This window comes from Stigmatopora nigra, chromosome 5, assembly GCF_051989575.1.
Source record: "Stigmatopora nigra isolate UIUO_SnigA chromosome 5, RoL_Snig_1.1, whole genome shotgun sequence".
NCBI lineage: Eukaryota > Metazoa > Chordata > Actinopteri > Syngnathiformes > Syngnathidae > Stigmatopora > Stigmatopora nigra.
The window spans coordinates 12,499,174-12,516,529 of record NC_135512.1 but is presented as its reverse complement, the minus strand read 5'-3'; the positions used below and the strand labels follow the sequence as shown (position 1 = coordinate 12,516,529).

The following is a 17,356-nucleotide window of genomic DNA, read 5'->3' as shown; positions in this document are numbered from 1 at the left end:
TAGTAAAATGTGGATCACATTGTGTGTAAAAAAAAAAAAAAAGTTTAATGAATGTGATCCACATTTTTTTAATACATAGACCAAATGAGCTTATGGTTTGCAATAACTTAAATTTGATGTGCATTTATTCATTGAATTCTATTTTCAGAATTCAAGCTGCAAAGTCTAGTGGAGTGTATTAAAAAGTTAATGATGCAGGGGATGGAACATCCCATTGCTCTTGCCCTTTAAAGCTCAGTGGGGGGCGTTGTCCGGAGCCTACGTGTGGAAACTCGTACCAGCAGGCACCCCCTAGCCCCCCGGTCAGCGGATCACACAGGACCATCCGAGGTACTCCAAAATGGTGAAAGTAACGAAGGTGAAAACGAAGCCGTATACGGACCAGAAGCCCGGAACGAGCGGCCTGAGGAAGAGGGTGACCGTTTTCCAGCAAAACCAGCACTATGCGGAAAACTTCATTCAGAGCATTATATCGGTTATCGAGCCGACTGAGCGCCAGACAGCCACTCTGGTGGTTGGAGGTGACGGCAGGTTCTTCATGAAAGACGCCATTCAGCTCATCGTTCAGATTGCAGCTGCCAACGGGGTCAGTAGGAGAACTAAAAGCTTTTTTTTTTGGACAAGCTACTGTTAGCTTTGCAGCTAGCTAGATGTTTTTTCTTGACCACGATGCAGATGTTTAAAGATATGGTTGTCATTATGGGGGCGGGACGGGAACGTGCGGTATGTCGCGTTTTGACATTAACTGTCCCACCTGTATTTTTTAACACGCGTCACTCTGTGGCGAATCGGTGGAGCGAGTGTTTAACGCGTCGGCCTCACAGCTATGGGGTCTTGGGTTCAAATCCAGGTCACTCCCACCAGTGTGGAGTTTGCATGTTCACCCTGGACATGCATGGGTTTCCTCCGGGTACTCCGGTTTACTCCCACATCCCAAAAAACATGCATGTAGGCTGATTGGACACTATAAATTTCCCGTGGGTATGAGTACGAGCGTGAATGGTCGTCCGTCTCCTGGTGCCCTGCAATCAGCAGGCCAACAATTCAGGGTGTGCCCCACTTGGTGCCTGAATATCAGCTGGGATAGGCTTCACTAACTTAATGAGGATAAAGCGGTTCAGAAAATGAGATGAGATGAGAGTCTGTGCTCCAGTTCTTTTTTAATGACTATTTAAATGCAGTATATAAACAAAATTATCACAAATTAAATGTCAGAGCAATGTGTCAACATTCATTCATTCATTTTCTGAACCGCTTTATCCTCACTCGGGTCGTGGAGGGTGCTGGAGCCTATCCCAGCTCACTTCGGGCCATAGGCAGGGGACACCCTGAACCGGTGGCCAGCCAATAGCAGGGCACGAGATAGACAACCATGCACACTCACACCCATACCCTAGGGGCAATTTAGAGTGTCCAATCAGCCTACCATGCATGTTTTTGGAATATGGAAGGAAACTGGAGTGCCTGTAGAAAACCCACACCAGCCTGGGAAGAACCTGCAAACTCCACACAGGTGGACTGACCTGGATTTGAACCCAGGACCCCAGAGCTGTGAGGCCGACATGCTTACCACTCAAATTACTGGCCCGCCCTGTGTCAACATCCAACATGGTATTGTTTTCTTACGACAAGGGATTTGAACTACTGGTGTCGTTTTGGCACATACAGTGGTATCTCGAGATATGAGCTTAAAGCGTTCCGAGACTGAGCTCGTATGTGATGTAATGACCTACAAACAAATACATTCGTTCCAACCCTCTGAAAAAACACCCAAAACAGGATATTGGATTGGAAAAAATACATTTTTATTGGTTCTAATTCCACATCCATTAACAAAGTATGTACCGAATGCAGTATGTACTCTTTATGTAGATAGTAATGCAGGATTGGCATACCTGTCAACGTTTTTATCTGCTACCAGTGACCGAGACGATCTGGATTAGAGCTGATATGGGCAAAGCAGGATCGATTTTACAATGTACTTAAAAAATAAAAATAAAAAGCAGAATAGTTGTTACACGCCATATGCAATTTAAAAAAAAAAAGAAAAGAAACGTATGAAATACAGGAAAAACGTATCATTTGAGACATATGCGATGGCGTTTTCATTTATTCCAAATCGCTAAAGTTGCAACAAAAGAGAAAAAAAGAGATTTACTAAACTCCATTTTGTAACCATTGTTTTAAGACATCAGAATGGAGGGAAATTGCATCAGTAGTTTGTCTAACCACTTTAAATCGAGTTCCTGCCATGATGTGCTTCGTTGACCTATCAGTTAGAATTGCACTCACTGACTTTAGTCTGCAGAATAAAATGAAGCTTAGTTTATATTATTTCACATCTCCTTATGTTAATCAGCTAAATATTTCCAACAATGAACAACACGCATTGTAGTTGCATATCACTTATTTTAAATGACAGAAATCCCAAACACTGTAGAACTGTAGTCATTAGTCAAATACTGTCCAATATTTTAATATACAGATGTGGGCATGTTCTTGCAGATTGGTCACCTTGTGATAGGCCAGGATGGCATCATGTCCACACCAGCTGTGTCCTGTGTGATCCGCAAGATGAAGGCAATCGGTGGGATCATCCTGACAGCTAGCCACAACCCAGGTGGCCCCAATGGAGACTTTGGGATCAAGTACAACATTTCTAGTGGAGGTGGGGGAAGAACTAGTGCAACTTTAGCCTTTATACACTTTATAATGCATTTACTATTCCTATCTTGTCTGTCATTTGTCCAAAATTGGGAGTATCAATGCTTATCATTTTCCATATCATCCCCTGTCTGTAGGGCCTGCTCCTGAAGGCATTACAGACAAGATATTTGAGATCAGCAAGGGCATACAGGAATATCATATTTGCCCAGATCTCAAAGTGGATTTGTCAAAGATTGGGAAGCAGACCTTTGAAGTGGAGGGTTTCAAGCCTTTCAATGGTATTCAAAAATTGATTTGAATATAGAAATCTATGCTCAAAAACTATGTTTAATATTTGCATGCTTGTTTTGAAATGAATACATACTCAAAGATTTGCAAACATCTGAAACTTTCTTCACTCTTTGCAATTGTCCCTATGTTAGTGGAGATTGTGGATTCTGTTGAGGCATATGCAGATATGCTGAGGGGGATCTTTGACTTTGCTGCACTCAAGGACCTTCTTTCTGGAGCCAACCACATAAATGTCCGGCTAGATGCAATGCATGGAGGTACAAAACAACACAGTTTGAATATATTTTAGATGCATATTGTTTCTTTGATCTTATCAACACGCACCAATGTGTGTCATTTACATTACATGGATAACATTTCTTTATTCTGATCAGTGCTCAGATTATAACTATGATTGGATGCAATTTTTTCAAGTACACTTAGGTATTACACTTTTGGTTGGAACAAATGATTTGCTGCCCATAGTTGGCTGGAATACGCTCCAGCACCCTCTTTGTGAGGATATGCGTTATAGAAAATGAAAGAGTGAATGAAATTCTTTTAACATGGGCAGATTAACCAATTATACCATAAATAGTAGTAATAGAAGAAAAAGACAGAGCAAATTCTGTCCATTTCTACTTCAAATGTTAGCGTTACTTTGAGTATTCTTCCCATTTTCTGTCAGGTCTTTCAATAATTTTAAGATCTTATAATTTCTCAAACAATGTGTTTGTTTCGGATACAGAGCAATTTAATCTTGTGCCTATCCTGTCTTATGCTCACTCTGCTTCAACTGTAGTTTCGGGAAATAACAGAAACACATATGCCTACATTACAGACATGCATGGGAAAGACAATTTGTTCCCAAATTTTTATATAAACTGTTTTCATACGGATTGACATAAACCACCCTATTCATTATTGTTCGGAATTGGCTGTGTCAGTTTGAATATTCCCAATGGGATGTCTACATCAAGCATTTTTATACCAAATATAAATGCGTATTTAGAAATCAAAAATTCCAAATGCTTTTTTTTTTCAGTGGTTGGTCCTTACGTGAAGAAGATTGTGTGTGAAGAGTTGGGTTCTCCAATCAGCTCTGCAGTAAACTGTGTCCCCAAAGAGGACTTTGGTGGGCACCACCCTGACCCAAATCTTACTTATGCTGCTGACCTGGTTAACGCCATGAAAGGTGGAGAATATGACTTTGGTGCTGCCTTTGATGGTGATGGTGTAAGTCGAAATGAATGTTTAACTGAATTTGAGAAGGGAAAAATTTTTCCTTGTGAGGTGACAGCTGAAATATACAGTGTTCCCTCGCTACTTTGCGGTTCAGCCACCGCGGACTTGGAGCTTCGCGTTTTTTGGGGGGAAAATATTACATTGAGACAACATATTTTACAGTTTTTTTTTTGTTATAACATGAATTTCACTCTCTCTACCCGTATTCTATATGGTGTACTGTATACAGGAGGGGTAAAAAAAATTAAAATTAAATTCGAATTAAGCATTTTTAAAGGGTATCCCTACTTCGCAAAAATTCACTTATCGCGGGTGGTCCTGGTCCCCATTAACCGCGATGACCGAGGGAACACTGTACCTCAGATTTTTCCTTTGTTGAATAGAAAAGAAACACTAAAATGACTCATTATATCAAAGTCACCTTTTTTATTGACTTGATTTATTGTATAGCAGCTTATTGTTAAAACAATGCAAAGACTGTAGTCTACATTGTTTTTTTTATTGCATATTTGCTGTTGACCTTTGTCTACTTATACCCCCCTTTTCAGGACCGTAACATGGTGCTCGGCAAACATGGATTTTTCGTGAACCCCTCAGACTCTGTGGCTGTTATTGCCGCCAACATTACCAGCATTCCGTACTTTCAAAAGACTGGCGTGAAGGGACTGGCTCGCAGTATGCCCACTAGTGGTGCCCTAGACAAGTACGAATCACAAAACTCCAATCTAATTACACTAATCCCTCATTTTTCACAGAAAATGTATACCAGACATGGCCATGATAATCGAAAAACCGCAAAGTAGGATCACCCCTATTATTACTACATACCATACTACATGTTTTTCACGCTTATACAAAAAACACAAGAATACAAGTACACAAGAACTATTATCAAGAAGTGTAGTACACCCCAAAAGTTGCCTATTAATCTTTTATTTATTTTGTTATTTGTTTTTCTAGTGTGGCCAAAGCAATGAAAATGCAATTATATGAGACTCCGACAGGCTGGAAGTTCTTTGGGAATTTGATGGATGCAGGAAAACTGTCACTGTGTGGAGAGGAGAGCTTTGGCACTGGTTCGTACAATCTTGTATTTAACTCAAATCACTTGAACATAAAAGACTGCTAGTAATGTCCACTCCTTTCTTTTCTGTTAAACAACCAGGCTCCGATCATATTCGGGAAAAAGATGGTCTGTGGGCAGTCCTCGCATGGTTGTCAATCTTAGCCAATCGGAAACAGAGCGTTGAAGACATCATGAAGAATCACTGGCAAAAATTTGGCAGAAACTTCTTCACCAGGTAGATGCAGATGTGATTTTGTGTCGGATATGTATTTTCGTATTCCATTACATGCTGTTTATCTTGATATAATGTACAATTCTATGGTGTTACTTACTATAAAATGGGGGGTATTGGAGGTTTTTAGAGGAGAGAACATGTTTTCCCCAGGACTGCGTGGGTTTTCTACAGGTACTCCGGTTTTCTCACACATTCCAAAAACTAGACCAGTTGGACACTCTAAATTGCCCCTAGATATGAGTGTAAGCATGAATGGTTGTCCGTCTCCTTGTGCCCTGTGATTGCCTGGCCACCAATTAATTGTCCCCCGCCTCGTGCCCGAAGTCAGCTGGGATAGCCTTCAGCACCCCTTGTGATCCTTGTGAGGAAAAGCGGTTCAGAAAATGAATGAATGAATGAATGGATAAATCATTGTAGCACTTTCCTCCCTCTAGTGGTATAACAGGGCTTTACACAATGCCTTTATTTTTTTCTTCCACTTTATGCAGAGTCCTAGGTATTCTTTTATGTGATTCACTAAGTTAACTATTTCCTACTTCCTTGTATTAAAACTTCAGCACAAACACTTTTTCTTCAGATATGACTACGAAGAGGTTGACTCAGATGCGGCCAACACAATGATCAAGGGTCTGGAAACAGCAATGTTCGACCCATCCTTTGTGGGGAAAAAGTTCTCATCCGGTGATAAGACATATGAAGTGGCAATTGCAGACAACTTTGCCTACACAGATCCTGTTGATGGAAGTGTTTCCAAAAACCAGGTCAGGAACCCAAATGTTGTTGAGCTATCTGTAATGTCAGATGTTTTTATTGAAATATAAATCCACCTTAAAGACACAAATATCTATGTTTCATTCTTTTTCCATTTGCACTCAATCATTTCCATTTCTTTTCCCACAGGGCCTCAGGATTATCTTCGCTGATGGTTCTCGAATTATTTTCCGTCTAAGCGGCACAGGCAGTGCAGGTGCAACTGTCCGGCTCTACATTGATAGCTATGAGAAGGACCCCCAGAAAATATATCAGGACCCTCAGGTAAGAAGCCATTAGTTCAGGGGTAGGGAACCTATGGCTCTGGAGCCATATGTGGCTCTTTTGATGGGTGTGTATGGATCTCCGCGAACCTGTGTGGTAAAATATAGGAACCGCTAGTGAGACACATGAGTCCCGGACGCACCAATGGGGGCGTCACACCTTTTTAAATCATAATTTTTCTTCATTACTCTTCTGCATGCATACTCTCGTTGATACTCATTGATTAGCAACAGCTCAAAATGTTCTCAAAATAATTCAGACACTTTTTATTATTTCCAAAGTGGTGAAATGAATAATAAATGCTCACATTTTCATGTATTTTTACTTTTAAAATGGATCTCAAGGAATAATGTTTGAAAATATCAATTGTTTATGGCTCTCTTCGTCAAAAAGGTTTCCAACCCCTGCTTAAGTTGATAATGTTGAGAGATCATTTAACCAATACCAATTGTACTCAATAAGTTTTGGGAAGCCTATACTAGAAAGCCTTAAAGTAGCTGTGAGAAAACAAAATAATTTATGTAGAACCTTATCTGAGGCAAGATTCAATCCCACAACCACAGTGCAGTGGTACATTTACAATAAGTAAGCTGTTTTTCCATGCACTTTTCTTCATTCACACAACTATCGCATCTAAAATTTCCCACCTGAGTTTAAAAAGAATTACAGTTGTCAGTTAATCCAGCCAACCGTGTAAACTTGCATATCTGGTCAATGACATTTACTTTTAATTGAGGGAAACTTGTGTGGGTGGAAAAAACAAATACTGTATGTTTAGCTCCATGTTGTTAGCAAAATTCAAATGGTTGTAAGGGGGATGTAAAGCAAAAGGAAAGTCAAATCCACCCAATTTTAGTTAGATTAAACACATTTTATTACTATTAAACCACTCGTTATTCATTAATTTGTCCATACATGGCAAATTAGAAGAAATACAACATTTTTTCTAATCCAATATCCCGTTTTTAGTATTTTTTTCAGAGGGTTGGAACAAATTAATTAGTTTTCAATTAGTTTCAATGGGAAACGACCGCTTGAGTTACGGAAATCTCGTCATACGATCTCAGTGTCGGAACGGATTACGATTGTATGTCGAGGTACCACTGTATTTAAATTGTGTATGTTGTGGCTCTTTCCAGGTGATGTTGGCACCCTTGGTCGACATCGCCTTGAAGGTCTCACAGCTCCATGAGAAGACTGGACGCTCTGGCCCAACTGTGATCACATGATTCCATTGCCAAGTTCTCTTCTCCCAATATGCAATGGGAAAACCTTTTATTCCTCAAAATTCAGAGTCCTCTAATTTCACTTTAGTCAATGGCCCAACTAAAATTCAAATTAACAAAGTGCAGGGCTAGGTTTACACTGCCATTATTCTAGACATTATTGTAGGAGATTTTCACTAAAAAGGGAAACTTGTTAATTGAGCATCTTTCATAAAGACAACTAGTGGAATTTTCACTAAGACTGAAGCATTCATTTCTGTAGCTTTTCAATGCTAATGTATAATGTGTAAGAAAATCAACATACAATGCGTGATTTAATGTGTTGTCCAGTTCTGTTGACAAAAAATTTGGAATGTTGGGGCCTGTTTTGTTTCTTTTGTGGACCTGGTGCCTTCCTCTTTAGTTCTTGTCATATAGAACCATGAAACCCCAAAGAACGCAATGTGAAATTAACATGATGCACTAAGAGTATATATAAATGAAAAATAAAGTAACATTTATGGTCATAAATTATTGCAGTCCTGTTTTGAAATACATAATTTCTTTGCTGTATTTATACTTCTAGAGTTGGAGTAAAAGAAGACATCCTCCTTTGCTCCAGTTACTTTGGAAACAAATACATTACTAAAGTAAGGGTTTATTCTTTTCAGTTAATCATGACATTTACAAAATAGCACCGTGGTGGTATAATTTTTAACTCGTGGGATCGAATTCAGCTTGGTGGAGGTGTGATTGTGTACGTGTAGGTGGTTGCGTGTGTATATTGCCTTTCATCTGAAGTCATCTAGGATCAGCTCCAGCACCCCGTGATGCTGACTGGGATAAGCCTGTTGAAAATGAGTGATAAATTACACAACACATTCTTACATTTTTACTATTGTAGTTCAGTTTTAGACATGCACAGTCATAATGATTGGTATAGTGGAGTAATATTTACATACATACATAAAAACTACATCAGAGGTGTGCAATCTATTCCACAAAGGGCACACTTTGAATTTGATTTAAATATGCTATAGGCAAATAAATCACAAACTTCAATTATTTCACAAAGGGCTGCACTGGGTGCAGGTTTTCATTCCTACCCATAAAGAGGCCACCTTTTCACCAACATGTTGTCTTGCAAGTGCAATCAGTGGATTGCAGTCAGGTGCTTCTTGTTTTCTGCAGAAATCTCATTGGTTAAAGTTCCTTAGCTGGATCGTTTGCAACAAAAACCTGCACCCACAGTGGCCCTCAAGGACCGGGTTGCCCACCTCTGCACTACATATATAACGGAAGACAAATGTAAGTACAAACCATGTTTGTAGAACTTTATAAGTTTGTATTGAGGTACATACTGGTAGGTTAGTCTTCATTGATAAACAAGGTTTTCAAGACTTTCCAGATGTGGACAAATATTCCTAAATCCACAAATTCATGTCCTGATGTGCAGTTCTTCCACAATGAGATGGTCTGTATAATCTGGATAAATGTTGCAAGTAAAAAAAGACCAACCATTTGTGACCCAAATTGGTGTCAACTTGCATAACTGCCATATCTGGCCTGAAATTGGCTGCAATTTGGTTAATAGGAGTGAGGGTTAAAACTCAGGTGCAGCAGAAAGGCTACATGTTTCTCTCTGAACATGACAGGGAAAATTGGCCTTAATCACAAATGGTATACTTTGCAACAATTTATGTCATACATGTCAGTGTTGTGCCTGCAACAATCAATTCACTAATCCCCCACCAAAGCGTTCGGGTTAGTTAGGTTAAAGTTCTTGAGCCGGGATTTGTCAATCAGGTTGAATTTTCTAGTTGAAAGCTTGATGTTTAATTGCAATCTTTGATCAGAATTTCCTGGAATTTCCAAAAGATGTTACGAAAACAATGTGGAAGTGTTACCCTATTTTTTAGACCTTATCAAGATGCTACCATGTCACTACCATGATTACATTGCACAAGGGCCAAGCAGTGTAATGCAAAATGTGTTCCTTTTGTGCTAATGTCGCTAATAGCCCACAGGCTGTATTTGGATTGGCTGTCATTACATCATGTAATCACAGAAAGGATTACATTAAGATGGTCTGGTCTACTGCTATTAAAGGACCAAATGGCCTTCGTGGCTTGGCGCCATGTTTACAGAAGAATCCATTCAGGCCTTAAGAGAAAAGAAGGCAATATGGCAGACAAAGACGTCATTCTTAAAACTACTAAATATGGTTAAAGAATACAAACGTTTCATATTTCCGATTTGTTCTCGCTTCAAGCTTGGTTTTTATACTGTATATGGCAGTTTTGGTGCAGAACTTTTTTTGTACCGGTAGAGAGTGTATTACAAGTTGTCTCTTGCAATTGTGTAGAACTGCAACGCTATTGCTATTACCGTATTTACCGGACTATAAGTGCACTTTTGCCATAGTTTGCTTTGGCCTGTGACTAATATTCAGTGCAACTTATATATTTTTTTCTCTCTCCTCTGACCAAAGCCTGTTATTTTGTTTTTTTAGGCTATAAAAACTTATGGAAGCAGAAGCTTATTTAGTCTCTTGATTACCATTTTACTATTGTTATTCTGACTTAAGTTTGTTCGTGGTTTCTGAAAAAAATATTATTAAAATAAAGCCCTCCAGAAAATGCTGCTTACACTCTAGTGCAGGGAAGGGCAAACTTTTCGGCCCGGGGGCCACATTGACTTTAAAAATTTGACTGATGGGCCGGGTCAGCACAAGATACAATACATATAAAAAAACTGCATCCTTTAACAGTATATATAAAAAATGGATATAAAAAAAGGTCTGAAGTATTAACATACTCATCACTCATCATTAAAGTAAAAAGTATAAAGTACAAAGTAAAGTAAAAAGAAATGTATTAAGAAATATTAAAATGTAATTTAAAAAAAGATAGAGAGGCTGTAAAACACAAAAATGTGGCCCATATCTGTGCTACATGGATGTTACAAGACGGTTCAAAACCAAACAGAATTATCCTGGTGTCTCATTGAACAATTCTTCTGTGATCACCTTAAAGTCCACATTAGAACCTTTCCTCATGTTCACAACCTTGAGTTTCGTAAATAGGAAAACATACTATGAAGCAGGCTGCAGAGAAATGTACTCTATAATATGTTGACTCCCGCGCATTGTTACTTGGCATTTTGTTATGGTGAAGCAGCCACATGTTTTCCTTCCACAATTCTCACCATCATCGCTTCACATAGCCTGAACAAAGTTGCCTGTCTCTGTCGACGGCTCTGATTGTTCACCTTCACTCTCTTGAGTGTTAAAGCCTGTGGTTTATAGTTTGGGTCATAAACTTGTCCTTTGTGACATGTCCTGGAAATTATCTGGCATGGCACACCTTGTAAAGATTTGATAATGTCACTTTTGACGTAGGTGGAATTTTGGCAAACATTTCAAGATGTTGTAGTTAGTGTATGGGTGTATGGTTAGCGCGTCGGCCTCACAGCTCTGGGGTTGTGGGTTCAAATTCAGGTCATGTCCTTCTGTGTGGGGTTTGCATGATCTCCCTGGACCTGTGTGGCTTTCCTCTAGGAACTCCGGTTTCCTCCCACATTCCAAAAACAAGCATGGTAGGCTGATTGGACACTCGAAAATTGTTGGAGACTGCTGGGATAGGCTCCAGCACCCCCTGCGACCCTAATGAGAATAAAGTGGTTCAGAAAATTAGATGAGAGAGTTACTGTATTTGAATTTTATTGAGAGAAACCCCAAAAATTGTGCTATTTCTTTAACCTAATCATTTTGCTGATGTGTGTCGTTGGGGGAGGATGGGATTTGTGACCTTGAGACACACCTGTGTGTCATTAAATCAGCACTGATTCCAACATGGACACTCCTGACTTCTATTAACCTGCCAACTATTTATCAAAAAGTGGCCCTCGTTGTAAGCCTTATTATTGGAACCACATTTTATTTCTGTTGTTTGATATTTTAAGTTATTTCATGGTGAGAATGTATATTTTTCTTGTTGGTAAAGCTTAAGAAGTTTCTAATTGCTTGCAACTGTAAAAAAAACATTTCCATGTCATTTGGCTAAGGTGATTCATTTCATTTTCTGAACCGCTTTATCCTCACTAGGGTCGCAGGGGGTGCTGGAGCCTACCCTAGCTGACTTCGGGCCGTAGGCGGGCTACTCCCTGAATTAGTGCCCAGCCAAACGCAGGACACAAGGAAACAAACAACCATTCATGCTCTAACACGTACCGAGGGACAATTTAGTGTCCAATCAGCCTAGCATGCATGTCTTTGGAATGTGGGAGGAAACCAGAGTACCCGGAGAAAACCCACCCAGCTTGGGTGAAAACATGCAAACTCCGCACAAGGTAGACAGACCTGGATTTGAACCCAGAACACCAGAGCTAAGAGGTCGATGTGGTATTTTGGCGTTGTGATTCTGAAAATCTGGATGTGGATTTGTCTTGTTTTTAAGGGTTTACTATTTATATTACAGTAGTAAAATCCCCAATGTTGATCATTTGTTTTTCCAGTGCAAATAAAATCTTACTTTTATATCCAGTGATACAAATTTAGTCACACCCATACTACACTATCTCAAATCAGTGGGAAGCAAGGGGCTGAATCATCTCCATATGGTGGTTAACAACATCTCTCCAGGGAAGATTCTAAAAGTCGATTAAAGGAAGGAAGTGTAGTTAGATTTTGAATAGATACACGAAGGAAAATGCTGTATGACTGCAAAGGAGAGAAAGATCCTCCTTAAATTCGTCACTTTGAGTGCTATTTTAGTGATTTTTTTAGGGTAACAAAAGGAAGGACAGAAGGAAAAAAAACTTCATTTATTTTCTTTTGTCTAATTTTCTTCATGTGCTATCAACTGATGTTTATTAATTTGGCTATTTGGTTCTGGCTTTAATCATATTTAATATCGAGTTCGGTATTTGTTTTGTTTAAAATGTGTTCACACCTGTGTGTTATATAACAATAAAGAGTCCAAACATTTTGAATATAAAAGAAAGGAAAGTAGTATCTAAATAGTGTGCTGCCTCATATTATACTATAGTGAATAATATCCACGCATTCCACTAAGACAGGGGTAGGGAACTTATGGCTCGGGAGTCACATGTGGCTCTTTTGATGGGTGTTTATGGCTCTCTGCTAAACTGTGTGCTAAAATGTGGACACTAAATCTAGAGTTGCTTTAATCTTCCAGTTTTTAATTAAAAACTGCGTGCATCCCATTGATTAACATCAGGGTAACAAGTTTGTCAACATAATTATGAGACTTATTCTACTTTAAAGGCAGTGAAATGAAGTTTTCATGTATTTTTACTTCTAATAAATTCGGAGTATGGCTCTCAATGAATAACAATTGAGAATGTGAATTGTTTATGGCTCTCTCTGTCAAAAAAGTTCCCAAGCCATGTACTAAGAGAATTAACCAAACTTTTAAGGCACACTTCTTTGATTTTTATTTGTATATGCTGTGTGCAAATAAATCAAAAACTTAAACTATTCCACATAGGACCGCTTGCCACCAATCCGTGTCCTACAAAAGCAATCAGTGGATTGCAATCAGGTGCTCCTTGTTTTCTGCTGAAATCTCATTGGATAAAGTGTCTTTGCTGGATTGGATGGAACAAAAAACCTGCACCACTTTGCCCACTCCTAATTTAAATGGACCAGATTTGTTTCCATTGAAATCAATGAGGTCAGTGTTATGACCATTATGGCCGCTAGATGGCAATACGTGGCATCAATGCAACCATGTGTTTCCACGATGTCTCTCCAGACTTGTGTTTCTCTGTGCGCGTGAGGTTAGTGGGCAGGATCGCGATCATTTCGAGAGACAGAAAGAGGAAAAAAGTGCTCAGAGCTCCGCCAAGGGGGAAAAGAGACATTCAGACCAGGACAGAGCCACCAGGATCATCTCTCTCCCCCACCCCAGATCCAGTGCCACTGAGATCTTGACGTGAGCACGCTGTGGAAATTTTTGTTAGTTTCTAACTATAACTTCTGATTATTGGATGTTCAAAATTGGCAAAGGTGTAACGCAGAGTTGAAGGAATGTATCCAAGTCGGACCGCGGCGAGCGGTTGTCTCCTGGGATGTCCAGGCTGGACAACCGTGCTCCTTCTCAGCGTCCTGGACTTCGTCGCGTCCGGTGAGTCTCCAAACTTTTTCACCTATTTACATCTCCCTTTAAAATCTCCTCTTATATTTTCACTTTCGTCTTATTCGTTTACGCGGTGACTGTAAATAATATTTTTTTTCCCAAAAAAAACTGACTTTTTCTGTGATGCTCCAATTGAGAATTTATTTATACCAAAAAGTTGCCATGTTCGACCACCATGATCTATTCCAGCCTTTTTGTGTATCTCTTCCCCAATTGGTTTTGTTTGACCGTGATAATCCCATAGGTGTAATTTAAACAGTGCCCCAGGCAAACAATGTGATTTCCCCTCTCATGTAAATAATCTTTGCTATTTAGTTGACGGGGCCCATTGTGAGGGAGCAGCATCCACACGGGGAAAGACTTGACTCCTCAGGGGCCCACAATGGGAGCCTCTTAGTGGGTCAGATGGAGAGCTTTTGTGCCTTCTAACCTTCAGTGCTCACTCGTTTCAAATTTAAATGGAAGCTTTATCCATCTGTCCATCAATCCATCCACACCCCCCAAAAAAACCTGCAGGTCTTAGTTTGATACGCCCGCTGGATACACCATTAATACTATATACCCCAAAATCTAATTTGTCAGAGTGTTTATTCTTCTCCCTGGAGTCAGCTGGCTTAGGCTCTGGCACCCCCTGCGACCCTAATGAGGATAAGTCGTTCCGAAAATGAGATGAGATATTTCTGTGAACCAATTTACCTATTACAAGTTTTTATTCATCTTCTGAGCAGCTTATCCTTGCAAAGGTCATGTGGGGTGCTGGAGCCTATCCCAGCTAAATCAAAGCACCAGGCAGGGGATACCCTGAATTGGAAGCCAGCCAATCACAGGCCATAGAGCAAGGCTGTCAGACTCGGGTTGGTTCGCGGGACGCATTGACGTCAACGCGATTTGATGTGAGGCCGGACCATTTCAAGATATAAAATTTAGATTTTTTTTAAATAAATCGATTAAATGAACTGTATTAAAGACCCTAAATATTCAGTTTTTATAGATCTAAAACGATGTTTATCTTAGCTTTTTTTTAAAATATATTTTTAGATTTTACAAAATGATTTTTGAACTAAAAACACAGAAATGGATTAAAAATATTACAATTATTGATTTAAAAGGGGGAAAATCAGGAAATATAATATGCATCTATAATCTCCATTTGAATTTAATCCTAAAATTGAAAGTTGGCACTCATGATTTACTCTCCCGGGCCGCACAAAATGAAGCGGCGGGCCAGATTTGGCCCCCGGGCTGCCACTTTGACACATGTTGCATAGAGCGACGGACATTGATGTTCACAATCATATCTAAGGGCAATTTTGTCATGATTTCCACGGGTGCGTGGGGAGGGAGAACCCAGGATGCGAGGCGGGGAAAAAAAGTGGTGAAAGTGCTCGTGCACAACTCAGGATTTTAATGACAAAAGTGCTCTTTACAAAAGTGACAAATAAATAGGGGAAGAAGTACAGAGGCAAAAATATGACTTATGTGGAAACAAAAGGTACATGTGGTAATTTTCCCACAAAAGACGTCACCAAACTCTTCCCTTAAATACACAGACAAGTGCTAATTATAAACTTAAAACAACTGGCCACAAGAAGAAGGGAAACCAGGAGGAACATAAGAGGTGAGATATACACATCACTCAGACAGCACACACAAGGAAAACACACAACACCACCCAAAAACTCCAACAAAACGTGACAATTATAGTGTAGTGGTCTCCAACCTTAGGTTCATGGACCAATACTGGTCCACGAGAGACTTGGTGCTGGTCCATCAGAGAAATAAATATTAACTCCCCTCCTAATTGAAATTAGAAAACTACCTAGAACTAGCTTACCCTGTCTATTTTTGGGGGAGTGGAGTACCTGGAGAAAACCCACACAAGGCCGGGGAGATCATGTAAGGTCGCACACTGAGGATCAACCGGGGATTGAATCCTTGACCCCAAAACTGTGATGCAACACACTAACCACTCGGCCACCCAGAAATTTTATTTCTTCAAAGTTTACTTCCTTTGGATCAATTTTCTTCCTAGGCTGTGACTGTTTACTAACATTACAACATTCCTAACATTTTCATGATTGTTAAACAAATGTAGCTATATCATGAAGGAATACATTTAATAACTTTAGACTCTTCTTCGCCATATTTCGAGAGGAGGGTTGGGCAATTAATTCACCAGAGGCTGAACTGGGTGCATTTTTTTTTAATTCAAACAAACAAAATGACCCATTTTCACCAATCCAGTGTTTTGTAATAGTATAATCAGTTTATTACAGTCGAGAGCTGCTAGTTTTAGCAAAAACTTTGTTGGTTAACTGTCTTGTCTATGTTGCATCACTTATGAACAAAACCCAGAATCCACTGTGGTTCTTTATGGAATAATTTCCCCCTCTAACCGAGAGGAACATTCTGCAAGAACATTTATGTGAGATGCAATTCCCTCAAAGACACTTGGTATAGTAAAATCAATTCCCCCAAAGACCTTGCCAATGTGCCCAGAGATGGTCCTACCAAATTTTGCACCTTGGCCAGACCAAATTAATTTTAATAAAAATTATAACGAGTTGTAAGAGAGTCGGCCACAAAGTTCTGGGGTTTAGGGTTCGATTCCTGGACTTTATTGTGTGAAGTTTTCATGTTCTACCAAATTTTTCACTTTGGCCAGACCAAATTAATTTTAATAAAAATTATAACGAGTTGTAAGAGAGTCGGCCACATAGTTCTGGGGTTTAGGGTTCGATTCCTGGACTTTATTGTGTGAAGTTTTCATGTTCTCTTTGGGTTTGTGTGGGTTTTCTCTGGGTACTCCACTTTACTCTCACATCCCAAAAACATGCATGGTAGGCTGGTTGAACATCCAATTGCTTCTTGGTGTGAGTATGACGGTGAATGGTTGTTCATCTCCTTGTGCTCTGTGATTGGCTGACAACCAATTCAGCGTGTCACCCACCTCCTGCCTCGAGTTAGCTGGGATAGGCTCCAGCAACCACCAGCGACCCTTGTGCGGATAAGTGGTTTAGATAAATATATTCACATTTAAATCAAATGCTTTGTTAAAGGACTAATTAATTTATGAAATGAAAAGTGGGCCATTTCAATCATTAATCTTTGAATAAAGATAACTGGGAATCGAATTATCAGTTAACAACAAACAAATGTCAATAAAATACAACTTCTTTGATGGGATCCGTAAAAGTTTCAGTTATTTTATTACCAGCCATGTGTTGTTATTTTAAAAAATGAGCAAGTACAATGTTTGTCCCTGTTCGTGTTGGTTTGCGGTTAAAACGAAATACCATGTTAGACTTTGGGAAGATCTTTTTGTGAAATAATCAAATGCAAATGAAATGTTGTTGTTGGTTTTAAATGTAGTTTGATAGGGTTTGTAATCTAAAAACGGTTTTCTATTCCACCTGGCATGACATTTAAAGAGAATCTTTTCATTCTGTTTGCAATGCATACTCCATTAAAT

The 17,356-nt window shown here is 39.4% G+C and overlaps 1 protein-coding gene and 1 long non-coding RNA gene across 3 annotated transcripts in view; both read left to right on the top strand.

The window, feature by feature from the left end:
* Positions 1–223: 223 nt before the first annotated feature.
* On the top strand, positions 224–8,254 carry pgm1 (phosphoglucomutase 1). Its single transcript, XM_077716514.1, has 11 exons — positions 224–586; positions 2,506–2,668; positions 2,802–2,945; positions 3,090–3,215; positions 3,983–4,173; positions 4,731–4,885; positions 5,143–5,258; positions 5,348–5,483; positions 6,061–6,244; positions 6,384–6,518; positions 7,658–8,254. The coding sequence occupies exons 1-11, from the start codon at positions 341–343 to the stop codon at positions 7,745–7,747; spliced, it is 1,686 nt and encodes a 561-aa protein (XP_077572640.1). The 5' UTR covers positions 224–340; the 3' UTR covers positions 7,748–8,254.
* Positions 8,255–13,424: 5,170 nt separating this feature from the next.
* Positions 13,425–17,356, top strand: part of LOC144197020 (uncharacterized) — a 51,175-nt gene continuing 47,243 nt past the window's right edge. The window contains exons 1-3 of one of the 2 annotated variants that reach the window (XR_013326459.1): positions 13,425–13,680; positions 13,755–13,872; positions 14,200–14,415. This is a non-coding gene — a long non-coding RNA (uncharacterized LOC144197020). Of the gene's footprint in view, positions 13,681–13,754; positions 13,873–14,199; positions 14,416–17,356 lie in introns of those variants that run through there. The other variant, XR_013326458.1, reaches the window with a different exon arrangement.

Bases quoted from the DNA above. Each gene is read 5' to 3' on its own strand.
- pgm1 (XM_077716514.1), top strand. From the start codon at position 341: ATGGTGAAAGTAACGAAGGTGAAAACGAAGCCGTATACGGACCAGAAG. The intron at 5,484-6,060 runs GTAGATGCAGAT...CTTTTTCTTCAG, and splicing joins GGCAGAAACTTCTTCACCAG to ATATGACTACGAAGAGGTTG. The intron at 6,519-7,657 runs GTAAGAAGCCAT...GGCTCTTTCCAG, and splicing joins AAATATATCAGGACCCTCAG to GTGATGTTGGCACCCTTGGT.